General features: G+C 43.7%; 1 protein-coding gene across 1 annotated transcript; it reads left to right on the forward strand.

The window, feature by feature from the left end:
* The first annotated feature begins 311 nt into the window (after window positions 1–311).
* On the forward strand, window positions 312–2,269 carry GADD45G (growth arrest and DNA damage inducible gamma). The gene is made up of 4 exons (XM_077299915.1): window positions 312–496; window positions 946–1,047; window positions 1,161–1,374; window positions 1,486–2,269. Exons 1-4 carry the CDS (start codon window positions 444–446, stop codon window positions 1,594–1,596), a joined length of 480 nt encoding a protein of 159 aa, XP_077156030.1. The 5' UTR covers window positions 312–443; the 3' UTR covers window positions 1,597–2,269.
* Window positions 2,270–16,546: the final 14,277 nt, after the last annotated feature.

Below are 16,546 nucleotides of genomic sequence, written 5' to 3' on the forward strand. Positions count from 1 at the left end.
TGAAGATAGCATTAGTGTTCCACAGAGATGAAGTGCTCTTTCATGTCCCCGCTCTTCTTTGCAGTCTGCCTGGTAACAGTATGACAAAGGCCATCAGACTTTGAGTCACTGTGAGCCCCCCACAGACTCCACACACTCCAGTCAGTGCGCTCCCCCTCCCCCACGTGTGGCCTTCTGGCACAAGCCAGTGAGCCACTGTGATCTGCAGCTCCTATTATCATTACAATGCCACCTCCGTCCAGCCAATCAGAGTGAAGCCGTGTGAGAAGCCACGCCCCCGGCTACTAGCAGATAAATACAGGCGCCGCGGCTTCAGCTCCTCACACTCTGCTTGGGATTCTACAGTCTTACTAACTAGCTTTGGATTAACCCCTCACTTCCAAGGAACCCTTGTGGATTTTTCTGGCTATTTGGCTTCAGCTCTTGTGAATTACTAAACCGCTATGACTCTTGAAGAGGTGCACGGACAGGAAGCTGTTGTAGAGAGCGCTGACAGGTAATTATCGTGCCGTGTGCAGCCGGCATGTGTATAGGGTGGGCTATATGTATGTGTATAGGGTGGGCTATATGTATGTATATGGGGTGTGTAGGGTGGGCTATATGTATGTATATGGGGTGTGTATAGGGTGGGCTATATGTATGTATATGGGGTGTGTATAGGGTGGGCTATATGTATGTATATGGGGTGTGTATAGGGTGGGCTATATGTATGTGGCAAATTCTCGTGCAGCCGGCATGTGTATAGGGTGGGCTATATGTATGTATGTGTATAGGGTGGGCTATATGTATGTATGTATATGGGGTGTGTATAGGGTGGGCTGTATGTATGTATATGGGGTGTGTATAGGGTGGGCTGTATGTATGTGTATAGTAGTGGGGTAAGCCTTGGCATGGTGCCCTGGCTCGGTTGGCATGGGGCTAAGTGCATGTGTCTTTGTGTTTCAGGATGCACAGTGCCGGTAAAGCCCTCCATGAGCTGCTCACCTCCGCCCAGAGACAGGGGTGTCTGACCGTCGGAGTCTACGAGTCTGCCAAAGTCATGAATGTGTAAGTATCGTCCTCCCTGTACCCACGCAGCCATTACTCACACACTTGCACTGCCCACGCACAGACCCACGGACGGCACAACTAAGGGTTCTTTCTCTTTTCTCCTTCTGCAGAGATCCAGATAATGTGACTTTCTGCATTCTGGCTGCTGATGAGATTGATGAAGGGGACATTGCCCTGCAGATCCACTTCACGCTGATCCAAGCCTTCTGCTGCGAAAATGACATCAATATTGTACGTCTGAATGACACTGAGAAGCTGGCGGAGATCCTGGGCAGCGCTGAGGAGTCTGGAGAACCCAAAGATCTGCACTGCATCCTTATTACGGTAAGGGTCGTGTTCCTGCTTATCTCAGTGACTTGGCATGGTGCCTTGGCTGCGTCCCAATCCTTTTCTTCTGAGCAGTTTACTCATGTTCTGTTCTCTCTCATTTCTCAGAACCCCAGTGAGGATGCCTGGAAAGACCCAGCTCTGGAGAAACTAGGATTATTCTGTGAAGAAAGCCGCAGTGTCAATGACTGGGTGCCCTCTATTACCCTGCCTGAGTGAAGAAACTACCAGTGCATTACATGGTGAAAACCTTTTTGCATTCTTCTCAAGGTGTTGTGCACCTGGTTGGGCCAGCTGCTTTCCCGAGTCTGTGGATTATGCTGGTTGAGGTCGGGATATGTCGCCAAGACTGGCAAGATGTTGGCTCTTGTGGAGCAAAAGAGTACGGAGGAAGATTGACATGGACTGATCTACAGAAGGGATGGTTCAGACCAGTGCAAAGCCTCCTAATAGCACTGAGGAAAGGGGCAGTCATACCGCAGAGTTGGAGTATATTGCATGTTTGCAAGCCTGGAAGGACTTTTGCAAAGTGGAAATGCTTTTTTTCGGATTAGATGATGGTGCAAAAGTAAAAGACTATGGCAGATGGGGAAACATCTTGATATGCTGAGATCTTATGGAATTCTATATTGAGCATACTATGAACTTTTGGACTGATCTATAAATCAAAGAAGAAACTGGACTTTAATTCTGTCTGATACACTTGTTCCTGTCTCTGCATGTGAGGGACAGGGTACTGAAACCGCTATGAACTTTATATGTGTAGACTATAATTATCAGTGCTACTTATGGCACTCTTATGTAACATTTACTTTGCCTGTCTGCATTATTGCTGACTTTTTAAAACCTTATTATTGTCCTTAAATAAACCATATAATTTTTTTTAAACTTACTTTACTTGTCAGTCTTCTGTCATCATAACACCCGATTATCGGTAATAAAGTCCAACATAATTGGTAGGGGGGCTTTGGGCTTTTTTTTTTTTTTTTTCTATAAAAAAAAAAAAAAAAAAAAAATCTGTAATCCATGTTTGCAGGCTTTTTGTCTGCACTTTCTGCTAACCATTCTTCTAGCACAGAAGGGGCTTGCCTTTCTAGATAAGCTGTGGCTGAAACCCCTTATTCTTCCTTTTCAATCTGATAATTTGACCTCTCACCCTCCTGCAACAGCTGCTTATCGCAATGGCTTGCAGAAGGGAGACTCTGCATTTTAGATGAGCCTATTCTTCTGGTAGGAGGTCTTCAGACACCAGTTTCTATTTTGCTCTAAGCGTGCAGCGGGCCATGTGTCACTATGAAGGGGTTTTCCAGCCACAAACCCCTCCCCCGTTATGTTGGATGCTCACTATACACAGTAAACACTTCCATAATTATCCCTTCTCATGTACAGCACCATGGAATTAATAGTGCTATATAAATAATTATATAATCTGTCTATTGGGAAACATTTCATTAGCGAGCGTTGTTCTTCAAAGGGTTAATAAGGTAAACAAGCTACTATACTTCTGCAGATGGCGCACGATTGGTGGCTTAAGAGGGGGAAACTCGGGTTATGGTGCACCGTGACCCACGCTGGCTGGCAAGTGCATGCTATTAATCAGTATGCCCTATGGTGCCAGTGAATTGTTCATGGCTCTTGAGTTTCCAGGAACCGACCCTTTGCACCTTGTGTGCTTTGTGCAAGCATTGTGTTCCTGCAGAAATCCTTGGTGTAACTGCCAAGAATGCTATAAGAGCCGTGACAACCACACTAACAAAGTTGTAGAGCATATGAACAAGGCGCACTGTCCTGGAACAGTCACCTCACCGGTATTCTAGCTGGAAAGAATATGACGGCCAACGAGACGTGAAGATTGTGTACACAAGTTCCTAGAGAAAGGTCAAATTGTTCTGCTATGGGAGCCAGGAGAAATTGTATTCTAGGTAGTAAATCACTGCCATACTGTTCACTGATTAAAGAAGCACACTGTTTCATGGCGAGCATTCATTCCAAAAGACGCACACAATTCTCTCCTAACCATCCAAGTTCTATTTTTCTGTATACTATATTACACTCCATAGGGACATGATGAAACTTATGCAGCTGGAAAGCCAAAAAGTCTCTGGGGTACACAAAATTAACCGTGCCACTATGGCACCATGTCTGGAAATGTAGCAGCCTGCATCGTAGCCCTGGAAGTTGTCACAATGACCCTTAGCCAAAGGGATCAGAGCAATGCAAATGGCCTGCATGTCATTTTAATATAGTTGGTTATACAAATGAGGTCTATTTGAATAGTATGACGAAGAGGAGTCTTATTTCCACTGCCAGGCACCGATTTTCCTGGAAGAGACAGACTAGTTTCTTCAGAGCCTCGGGGTCCTGACATGCAAATCTGGCGTAACAATGAACTGATTTACTCTGCTTGCCGCATAGAATTCCGAAACCCCCATGTTTTACATTTCATGATTTTACAGTTAAAGGTGGTGTCTTAGATGGGACCGTAAGGCCCTGTTCCCACAGAGTTTTCTGCAGTGTGTTCTGGTTTTTCCATTTGAATCCCCCCTAAAAATGGCATCCGGACAATCACACAGGCTGCAATGACGAGAACACAGTACAGTTTCTGAACATATCCCGTTCGAACAAATTGACATGTTCACGAAAAAAAAAAACCTCCATTCATTTGACCTCTGCTCATGGCATTGCTGCCTAAGACGCCATTTGGGGTTCCTCAGAATCATGTTTTAAAGGTGTTCATCTGAACGCACTGTATGCAGTGTGAACAGGGCCTAATTACGGAATCACAATTAAAGGAAGTGCCCTAATTAAAAGCTAACACACAGATCAGTCCATCAGGATATATGTTAGGTCCATACAATATGGTGTGTGAATTGTCACCAAGCAGTTAGCCACATTTCCCAGAAGAGTTGATTTGAGAGGTGTTAATAGGTATTACTAAGAACTTTTGAATAAGGCCACTTAACATCAATTCCAATAATTACACACTTGATCTTTTGCACTGTAATTCTAAGGCACAGTCTCATGATAAAGGATAAGAGATATCCATTGTTACTGCATCTGGATATGTGGAATTGCAAACACTGCTATACTGTGATCAGCAATTGGGAATGGGGTCAGTGGCAGAGAAAGTATGGAGGTAATGCAGATTATAAAATCCCTGTTGTGTAGACCACAAGGACATATAATGTCTGAAGCCACGTTCTCACCTTCAGTATGTGGTCAGTATTTTACCAGTATTTGTAAGTCAAAACCAGGAGTGGAACAATCAGAGGAAAAGTATAATAGAAACATGTCACCAGGGCGGACACTGACAGCTTGGGGACCCTGTGCAAGAAATGTGTTTGGGCCCCCTCCCTGCCCGATAGGCTGCTCATGATGAGGGCAATCTGGCAATGGGACCCCTGGAGCCTTGGGCTCCGAGAAACAAGCCAGGTCGCCCTCATTATTACTGCCCTGCAAGCAGGGGCGTACATAGCAATCACAGGGCCCCATAGCAAAAATTGTATTTGGGCACCCACACCTCTAAAAAATATATATATTTTTTTATTTCTCTGAGATGGAGATATATATACTGTATGTGTGTGTAATAAATATATATATATATATATATATATATATCCGTTAGCATTCGGTTCTGCTGGTTCCAGCACAGTCAGACTTGCAGTCAGGTGACAACTATTGTCACTTATGTCATTGGATAGAACACTGCAGAGGTGGCTGACACTGTAGTTGGCACATGACAGCAAGCGTGCAGAGCGCCTCCTCGTAGTTACGTGATAACTGCTGGAACCGGCAGAGACTGACCATGTGTGTATATATGTCTGGTATCTGTATCATCTGGTATCTGCTCTATTCATTGTCTATGGAAAAGCTGGAAATAGCCAAGCGCAGTGCTCAGCAGCTCTATAGACAATGAATAGAGCAGAGGCCGAGCATGCACAACTCTGCGCCATCCAGGGCGTGACTGCAGACCCTTGTTCTCAGAATCTCTGGAGGGCACAGTGGTTGAATCCCCAGTGGTCGGCAAGTTATCCACGATCCGATGGATCACACATACATCGTATACCATACACACATAGACTGTACATACATATACTGTACATACACCGTACATACACACACATATACCGTACATACACACACCATACATATGTACACACATACAATGTACCTACATATACCGTACATACATACACACAAACGTATATACACATATATTAAGCACATATACCATATATACTCGCACATACATACACACATACAGTAGATACCCCCATATACTGTACATAGATACACACATACTTACACAGATGTACACACACATATACATACACACACATAGATACACATTTACTGTACACACACTCACATATGTACATATACAAACACACATATACTAATTTATAACCTCAGGTGATCAGATGAGTCGTGGAGGAGGTGGGCCACATAGTTCAGAGATCAGCTGGAGAGGGCTGCAGAAAGGACTGTAGGGGATGGGGACACGCAGAAAGGACTGTAGGGGATGGGGACACAGCAGAGAGGACTGATATCAGCCCCTGCTGCTGCCGTGCTGTCCTGTGTAGTGAGCCCTCCTCCCCCGACCTCTTCTCTGTGAGATGCTGCTGGGAAGGGAACAGTGGAGGGAGCAGAAGACACTGTAAGTCCTGCTCTTCCTCCACCGTTATCACCTGTGTGCTGTACGGCCCGGACCACTGACTACAAGTGAATACTCACCATTGGGACGCGCCATGTAGGAGGACAGAGCCGGCAGCTTGCGAGCTCTCTCATCAGTCTGGTGAGGAAACCGTTTGTTGGCCAGTCTCCCTGCGTGACACGCTCCCTTTTTGAATTCCTGCACTCTGAGCGCCGTTCTCTCCCTGGCTCTAGGTCGTCGCATGGTTACGGGAGGGATTGTGAGGGGCCCAAAGCTGCATGACACTGGGCCCCTCTCACTTCCACTCGTAATCTTGACTCAGTGGCCCTATAGCAGCTGCATACTGTGCCCTATGGCCAGTACTCCCCTGCCTGCAGGGGCCCCCCTCCAACTTCGGACCCCGATGCAGTTGCTCTGGCTGCATCAGTGGTATGTCTGCCCCTGCACGTCACCACTTCTGTATTTATTACCCACTCCTGGTTTTGTCTTACAGATACTGAGGTAAAATACTCACCAAATACTGAAGGTGGGAACGTGGCCTAAGTGTATGTGCACACAATGTCTTTTTCAGGTGGATTCCTGCTGAAGCCCACCTAAAAAGCACCAAAAAATACTGAACACATGTACCACAACGAAAAAGCGACTTGCTGTGCGTATGTTTGAAGCATTTTCGTTGCTTCAAAAATGCAGCGTCTTAAAGTTCCAGCAAAGTGGGTAGGATTGACAGAGGCATCTTGCCCACTGTGCTTTTTTTACTCGGGGGGGGGGGGGGTCAACTAAATGAGCATCTGAATGACAGTTCTCTATATTGAGGTGTATTGCTAACTTATGGTGGAAGGATTAAAACTCATGTGCCAGAGATATTTCTCTGTAGACCATTGCTAAATCCAGGACATTTTTGAGGTCCATTGTCAAGTTGATGTCCATGATGGTCATACACATAAGATTAGAAGCTGGTGCTGGTATAATAAACTAGATCAGTCGATGATCTGCAGATAAATATGGACCACCTATTGCTTATATTACGATGTTGATCAATTAGCTCCCCACGTACGGCCATTTTTACCTTCATCTAGTGTGTATGGCCACCTTTGCAATGCATCATGTCAGTCGTTCTTAATTTAAAGCCCCCGTCACACTAAGCGAGGTCGCTAGCGAGATCGCTGCTGAGTCACAAGTTTTGTGATGCAACAGCGACCTCAGTAGCGATCTCGCTATGTGTGACACGTAGCAGCGACCAGGCCCCTGCTGTGAGATCGCTGGTCGTGTCGGAATGGCCTGGACCTTTTTTTGATCGTTGAGGTCCCGCTGGGTAGCACACATCGCTGTGTTTGACACCTTACCAACGACCTCGTTGACGACTCAGACACCGACACATAGGCGTGCATTTGCGTTGCCTTTTCCGCACCCCTCCGCTCCGATTGGTGGTCGCTACTGCGTTCTGATTGGCGGTCATGCCTTCAACAGAAGGCGACATAGTAGCGCTTCCATCCTTTGTTTCTGACCGCGTGGTGGTTTGCAGATCGTTGTAGAGTTCTCCGGCCTGCGACTCCTCTTCGATTTATCTATTCTTCAACGGTTCTTCTGACACCTATATTTTGTGCACGGTAGGGCTATTGTGTCGCCTCATAAGGCAAGGCCGCCACCAATCAAAACGCAGTAGCGACCACCAATCGGAACTGAATGGGCGCGGAAAAGGCAACGCAAATGCACGCCTGTGTGACTACAACGTCACACAGGACGTCCCTCATCGAGGTCTGAATCGTCATAATAGCTGCCATGTGACAGGGTCACAACGACCAACGACATCGTTGTACAGGTCGCCGCATCGCTGCTGCGTCGTTGGGAAGATCTCACTGTTTGACATCTCACCAGCGACCACATAGCGACGCAGCAACGATCCCTGACAGGTCGTATCGTTGTCGGGATCGCTTTAGCGTCGCTAAGTGTGACAGGGCCTTTATGCTTTCAAATGGCTAATGCCAGATTGCTGGACAGCCACAGACTGCATACATCTTCCCTAGTGATAGCGGTGATGTCTTAGAAGTCATGACTGCTGACTTATAGACACTATTCTTCACATTTACATTTCAAAGTTTCTAAAATGGTTATTTGCATATAATGGGGGTAGCTGAAGGACAATTTCCAAATTAGATGTAAAATGACTAATCCCTCATTAAGATGCAGTCATGAGGCTGAGTAACTGGCATCAGTCATTATCTGCAGGAGCTTTGGTTTGGATGGAGCTGGGACAGTCATATGAATAGTCAGGGCCGGAGATGAATGTGCTGATCTAGTGGAAGGCAGTGACCTGTCCTCTCGTGTGATTATGTCAGTGCATATGACATTGGCCAGTGTCATGACGGGAGGCTTAGTATGGGAAGTGTGTGCACAAAGAGTTACAGAGAGGAATAAAAGGATTTCTGGTAATTAGAACCAGAATAGTGTGACGTTATATGGACACCTATAGGAAACTTGCTCAGATTTATGGTTTTCAGTGTGGTTCTTTATTACCCCTTGAATTGAATATACTTGGTGTGTATAAATGTCTGTTGGTGGGTAAATAAGGTTACCAGACAACTCATATGTTACACCATGCATATATACTGCCCAGTGGTAAACACTGCAGCCTTGCAGTGCTGGGTCCTGGTTTCAAATCCCGCCAAGGACAACATCTGCAAGGAGTTTGTATGTTCTCCCAATGATTCCATGGGATTCCTCCAGGTTCTCCGGATTACTCCCACTCTCCAAAGACATACTGATAGGGAATCAAGATTGTGAGCCCCAATGGTGACAGTGATGATAATGTATATAAAGAGCTGCAGATTTAATGATGCTGTATAAGTGAGTAAAATATATACACATCTATTGGATTTTATGTCTTTTAGCTTTGTGAATAGTGCAGCCATCTATGCTTTTTTATACAGTGGCATCAAGTAATATATATAAATAATAATAATCTTTATTTTTATATAGCGCTAACATATTCCGCAGCGCTTTACATTTTTTGCACACATTATCATCACTGTCCCCGATGGGGCTCACAATCTAAATTCCCTATCAGTATGTCTTTGGACATACTGGATATATTGCGTGGTATACATTTTTACTATAGTCCTATAGGAGATGTATGCCACACGTTACAGCCTTCCATTGAACATATACTTAAGGAGCTTTCCCGCATTCTGAAGAGTTTTACAAGGCTTGACCATATTCAGAGCCAAGCATTTTTAACTCGGCCCGTCCTAGCCAAGCGTTGAGACTTTAATCGTATAAGTGCTGTTAAATGGCTATAAGAAGTTGTGCATTATATTTCCTTTAATGGCATTTTATCTGATGTTTGCTTTAATGAGTTTTTATATTTTCCTTCTTAAAGGACCCGAAGGTTTCTAAGCAATGGGAATCTGGATCTGCACTTTAGCTAGGCACTATTCTTGGCTTGTAGTGCCGAGTTGTCCTAATGTGCCCTATAAAACACTCTGTATGTGCAATTTTCAGAACAGACACTTCTTGGCTCTCTTCTGAGAAATCATTCTCTATGTCAGAGATAGCTGGAACTATTCTTATCTTACAGTAGCCTGCTTGAAGATGATTAGGTCTCTAGAGAACACTGGGAAGCGGCATCAAGGAAATGGCATGGGCAGTAACAATGCTATAACATGCAACAAGTGGGGAGATGGGATAATGTAATAGAAGTGATACAGTTCATACATGGTATTTTATATGTAGGACCATTTTTTTTCAAATAGGTCACTAGGACCCTGCAGTCCAAAACTGGCCCCTCTGTACCTCACCACGTACAGTTGTCTTCAGCCTATAATAGGTGTTGACCTGCAGTGGGGGCAGTGGCCACCAAGCATTTTTACGAGCTGTTCCACTCCATAAACCTTTTACATCCAGCCGAATGTCAGACTTGGGTGCCATTGATTCTGGGGCCCCAATATTGAACTACAGCATATGCAATATTCACAAATATATCTATGCTTAGATATAATAATTAACTGAGTAGTTTGTGAAATGAATGTTGTGACGCTGTCCTTGTTTGTACGTGTTGCATAAACTGTGCTGCACTTAGCAAAGACAAACTCAAGTTGGGAGGTAAGATGCTCACTCCTGCACAGGGGCCCACCCGTGAATTCACCAGTTCCACCGATGGCCAGTCTGAGCCTGGTCGCTGCTGTAGCTTGTCGCATTCTAGCTCTATAATAAGTCTAGATTATTAATGTAATCCTTTCAATAATCCTTTAATGACTAAGTTGAATGACCTGGCTGTGTAATTTGCAGTTAATTACCATAAATATTCGCTGTTTGAAATATAATGTTTTTCATGAATTTTATATTCAGTTATGAATTTGGATAGTGTAGCAATAAAGCGCAGGTATTCAAGTATATAAGTATGCAATCATCCCTATCTCAGAGGTATATTAAATGGTTTTTATAATATTGAAATGGTATGTCGGGAATTTACCTTCAAGCATATAATGATTCACACTATACCATACATACCTGATCTACTGTTTGGTCTGTACAGTATGTACAAGAAAGGCAGGTTATCAGACAGCCATTTAATATCATTCAGGGCAGGCGTGCACCTGTCGTATAAATAGTATCAGGTCTCGAGTGAGAGAAACACCTAGGAAGTCACATTACCACATAGGAGTGATACCTGGCTAATTTAGCTTTCTCCTTTGTAATCATTGCATTACAGCATGTACATAATGTTCAGGGTGTAAACAGTTCTATACAGAAACTTGTTAGGCCAGGAAAATTCTTTACGAAGCGAATATTTGGCAACTTGGAATCCTTCCCAACACATAGTACAAGGTGTATTTTATAATCCACTGCCGTGTGGTATTCTCATTGCATTTTAGCTATTATAGTATATGGAATGTGACATTATCTGTGTTTGTGTAGGTTATTAGCTGTAGAAAACCTTAGAGAATGAAAAGACGAAGACTGAAGAGTGGTCTTCAAAGTGAGTGGTCTTCCCAAAGAAGGTGGCCAATGTGCATAATAAATGGTAGAACATAAAATCTGACAAAAAAATCCAGTATGGGTTATGTGGCTGACTTCCCAAATAGGTGGTCTTTTGGAGGGGTATTACTAGCTGGTCACATGGGAATGTAGCATTGATAAGGTGGTAGAAATTCCATTTTTTTTGTATTCAGTTATAGCAATTAAACAATTGGTTGGTTGAACGTTATTAAAGGCTTGTGAAAGTTTTCCTCCATCAAATGGATAGGGAATAATTTCATGATATCTGGGTGTCTGACTGCTGGGACTCCACTGATCCCAAGAACTGGGGCTCTGATTAGGTGACTGCTGCTCCATTCATTTTTAACGGGACCGCCAGAGATAGTCGAGCACTGCATTCTACAAGTTTTTGTCATTTCCATAAGAACGAATGAAGCAGCAGTAGTCATGACTGACCACTGCTCTATTCACACGGGGCTCCTCTACTGAGTCCTGGTTCTCAGGATCGGTGGGGATCCCAGCTGGAAAATTCAACACGTATGATCTTTTAGGTTTATCTATGTGAAATTAGATTAGCAGACTTTTCCCGCACGTCTTTCAAACAAAAATATAAATGGATTTAGTCAGCTATGGTTCTAGCTGTATCACTCCTGTTGTAGTGTAGTCTTCCATTGTCTGATCCTCAAAACAATGCCTGACTGTTGGTAACATCAAATGATCAGGTCGATAAGGAGCCCACCCAGGAGGAAGTACTGAATGATAAAATTGGAATAATATTTGAAATTGCATGAAGGGATTAAACATACAGATTTTAGGCAAATCAAAAATTAAAGGGGCTGTCACCTTTAGGCAATGAAAGGACACCATTGTTTGGGATCCAACCCTTGGAGTCCGAGAGCAGAGCATTGAGGCCATACTGGGCCACCGGCCCTTTAAATGGAGGCCGGCATGACAAGGAGACATGGGATGATAAGGAGCGTTTTGGTTTTAAAAATAAATAGTTAATGGGAATGCTGAGGTGATGATATCACTGTTTGGGTGTGGCAGAGGGATTCAAAAAAGGCGGGTTTATAAATAGTGCAGCCATATTGGTGGGACAAATATTCAGGCACCCACCTGTTAGAAGAAGCTCCCACCCACCCTCCCTGTAATTTAGTCGGTGTTTGTCATGCTTAGGACCACACCCCCTCTTTTGGACTTTATTGTTAAATCGTTTTATTAAATGTTAGTAAAAGGCTGCTGTGGCCATTTAATCCAATTTCAGTGTAAAGTTTTTATTCGGCAATGGTCACCGTATCAGGTATTTGGGCAAGGGTTCGGTGAAAGAGGTGGGTATGGTGGATGGACGGGGAGTAGGTTAACTAACATCTAAGCTACTTTTGACTCACGGATACCCTAATGTCATGCTCACAGTAATTAATGATTGGTCAGATCTGGGCCATCCATGTAGTCAGCTATTCACAAGAATGGCCATCAGGAAATAATAATTAATCCAGAATAAAGATACCACATGACATATTATGTGGAAAAGCTTAAAATGACCATTGTTGACAAAAAATAAAATAATAGACCTTTACTAGCAATATATTAGGGCTATGGATTAAGGCCTGTGCTGGAACAAAATTGAATCATTAATTTTTCTATAAAAAGTAGTACAATCAAGACACTGAAATTTCTACGCTGAGTAACACTTGTTAATTTTTTCTTCTCTTCTCTTACCAAGTTCACCAGTTGTTTTCTAAATTACTATGGTATAAAACTATCTGCACAGGGGCTTTTTAATGTGAACATATTTTTGAGATCATATATCTAGGTATTTCCCATTTGGGAAGAGAATGTGAAGAGTGTTCTAGGATCCTGGAAGAGAACATGAGGATTGCACAATTCATGCTATGCACGCTTTGGTCTCTTCTCCAAGTTCCATTCATGCCTGAGATGTTTAATGGCTTGCCTGATGGCCAGTTGTGACTTTCTCTTATATGTCACTAAAAATAAACATCCGATGTGGCAGTGTTTCTCATCACAGTTTGTTATCCCTTTAGACTCCGGGGAAGGTGTAATATTACGTTATATTCTATATACAGTTCTTCAATGCTCCTAATTTAGACATCAGTTAGATAAGGGATGAAGTTAAACATTAATGTCAATTCACAAACATGCCAGAACAAGTCAGCCAGCTTGTTGCCATTTCCATTATTGCCTTATAATATTTATTATTTTCTCACTTTAATTGAGTTACTTTTGTTTTATTTTCTGATATTTGTCTAAAAAACTTAATGAGCTCAATTAAAAACTATAGTTATAGTTTTTGTTATTATTTATTTACATCTATTAATATCATTTTATAAATAAAAAATAATCTTACATTCGTCTTATGTCTCCAAATATTCTCAGAGAAAAGTAGAAAAAAAAATAGTAGAAATATTAAATAGTAGAAGATGTAATTTTACCCTGTTCCAACCTACAAAAGTCTCCACCAATAAATGAATAAAACTCCTAAAATGACAATATATGAAACCAAAAAAGAATTTTCCAATGGGGAGAATAACAGAAAGATCAGTAATGCGCCAAATTAAGGAAAAAGGAAGAAGAATAAGGACGACCCCTCCTGACAAAGCCCAGTGTTGGTGAAACAGGTGTCAAGGTTCTTGTTTCCTGGGAATTACTCCATCTGGCTTTGAGCATTGGACAAATAATGGAAGTTGAAGAAACAGTGTAGCACAACATTTCCTTTCTATGGGATCTCTGGATCCAGCGTAGCATAGCTGCTCTTGGCTGATTCTGTAATTCCACTTCTGCTCAAAACTGGATGGAGATATTACCGTCTCAGCCACGAAAGACTGTAAATAGCTAGGTTTAAAGCAGTTGACCACTACTATTTTTTTTAGTATAATTTATTTTGGTCTGCCTATCTAAATAGCATTGATTAAGATCGGCAGCGATCGAAACGCGTTGCATGGGCTCTGTACCCCCACATTTGTATTACAGCAAGGATTTATTATGTCACTGGATTTTAACCATTAATAAAGAATCTCTTTTATTGGAGCTGGAGCACCTTCTGTTTCTACTTTGTAATTATCCCTCGTCTGGATCCGAGACGAAGCTCCGTGCGCCTGCAAGGATCGGTGAGCTGGCCATGGCTTTTTAGCCATCATCTTATTTTGTTTTTAAATAGGCATTCGTCTACCTCTGATGTCTAAAAGTTTACTGATTAGGGGTGGTCTCCTTCTGCCGGTCAGTCCACGTAAACAAACCCTTTGGCTGAGCAGCTCCAATTTACCTCCAATGTATAACAATAATTGCTAAGTATACATGCAAAAGATGATCAACCAGGTACAAAACAAATCTGCTGATTCTTTATAAGTGAAGCTTCTAAACCTTGCGTGCCCGATATCGATAAATTCTAGGATACTTGTAATCCTGAAAGTTTTTTAAATGAGTTTTCAACTACTTGGACAACGACTTCTCATTCCCCATGTTTGGCCCCATTAAAATAAAAACATTTATACTTCCCTAGGTGTCGACGCCGTTCCAGTGAGGTTGTTATAACACTTGAGCCTGGTGCCCAATTAGCACTGGCATCACAGTCTCCGCCTTTGGACAAACTGAACATGAAGAGGAAGTCAGATCAGCTGCAGCTCTCACTTCCTGTTAATTACGTATCGATCGGTCTGAAGGCGGGGACAGTGATGCCAGCGCTAGTTGCACGCAGGGCTCATGTGATGTAACAACCTCACATGAGCCCCGAGAACGCGAGTGCTGACACCGCCGGAAAGGTGCCTGCACGAGAGGTGAGTATAGGTGCTATTATTTTACTGGGGCTAAACATGGGGATGAGAAAGGGTTTTCCGAATAGGGGACAACCACTTTAATCACTAATAATTTGTATCACATAAAGTCTGTCACCTCAAAACTCAAATTAAACCACACATACAGCCTTGGCATGTCTAAGGGCTCAGTGCATCATTCTGCTCCCTCAATTAGCATCCTCCACACTTCCCCTTAGCTTGACTTACAGCATTTACTTTCTCAAAGCGAGCACTACTTGAACTAAATTCTTAAGGTACCTTCACACGAAACGACATTATAACGATATCGCTAGCAATCCGTGACGTTGCAGCGTCCTCGCTAGCGATATCGTTTCGTTTGACACGCAGCAGCGATCAGGATCCTGCTGTGATGTCGCTGGTCGCTGAATAAAGTCCAGAACTTTATTTGGTCGTCCGATCGCTGTGTATCGTTGTGTTTGAAAGCAAAAGCAACGATACCAGCGATATTTTACACTGGTAACCAGGGTAAACATCGGGTTACTAAGCGCAGGGCCGCGCTTAGTTACCCGATGTTTACCCTGGTTACTAGCGTAAAATGTAAAAAAAACAAACAGCACATACTCACATTGCGTCCCCTGCAGTCTGCTTCCTCCTCTGACTCAGCACCGCAAAGTGAAAGTGAAAGCAGCACAGCGGTGACGTCACCGCTCTGCTCTCACTGTACGGCGCTCAGTCAGTCAGGAAGTGGACGCAGGGGGACGTGAATGTAAGTATGTGCTGTTTGTTTTTTTTAGATTTTACGCTGGTAACCAGGGTAAACATCGGGTTACTAAGCGCGGCCCTGCGCTTAGTTACCCGATGTTTACCCTGGTTACCAGGGGACCTCGGCATAGTTGATCGCTGGAGAGCGGTCTGTGTGACAGCTCTCCAGCGACCAAACAGCGACGCTGCAGCGATCGACATAGTTGTCGTTATCGCTGCAGCGTCGCTTCGTGTGAAGGTACCTTAAGTCTTGCACATTGACAATGACACTGCAGGAGCCCAACGAGTGCGTACACACAGTATCTGTGCGAGCAGCCTCTCACCTCTCTCTCCTGTCTGCAGCGGCCACCTGCTACTGTGTGATCCTGTGTGCAGTTAGCGGCCACTGCACACAGGATTGAAGGATTTGCCCTTACTGTGCGTGCACATGCTCACTGGGTTCCTGCAGTGTCAGTGTGCAACTGAATGACCAGGAATTCAGTTCAGGTAGTGTTTACTCTTGGCAAGGGTGTGCTGTCAATCAAGCTAAGACAAAGTGTGAAGGATGCTAATTGAGGGAGCAAAATGGCAAATTGAGGTCTTTGGCTATGTGCCCACATTGCAGAAATGCTGCGGAAATGTCCGCAGCATTTCCGCAACTCCTTGCCGCAGGTAAAACGCAAGCAAAATTCGCATGCGTTTTCCCGCAAAACACAAGCGTTTTGCAAGCCTTTTTAGCTTGCAGAATGCTTGCGCTTGTACAAGCGATTTGAAGCATCACTTGAAAAACTGATTGACAGGTTGGTCACACTTGTCAACCATAGTGTGCATAAGGTAGAATGTTAAAAATAATAAAAAAATATGGTTATTCTCACCTTCCAACAGCCCCCGATCTTAGCGGCGCTCCCGGTACGTTCCGTTCCCAGGGATGCTTTGCGCGAAGGACCTTTGTGACGTCACGGTCGCGTGACCGCGATGTCATCTCAGGTGATTTGCGCAATGCATCCCTGGGAACGGAAGACGCCGCGTG

This window comes from Ranitomeya variabilis, chromosome 1 (assembly GCF_051348905.1).
Source record: "Ranitomeya variabilis isolate aRanVar5 chromosome 1, aRanVar5.hap1, whole genome shotgun sequence".
NCBI lineage: Eukaryota > Metazoa > Chordata > Amphibia > Anura > Dendrobatidae > Ranitomeya > Ranitomeya variabilis.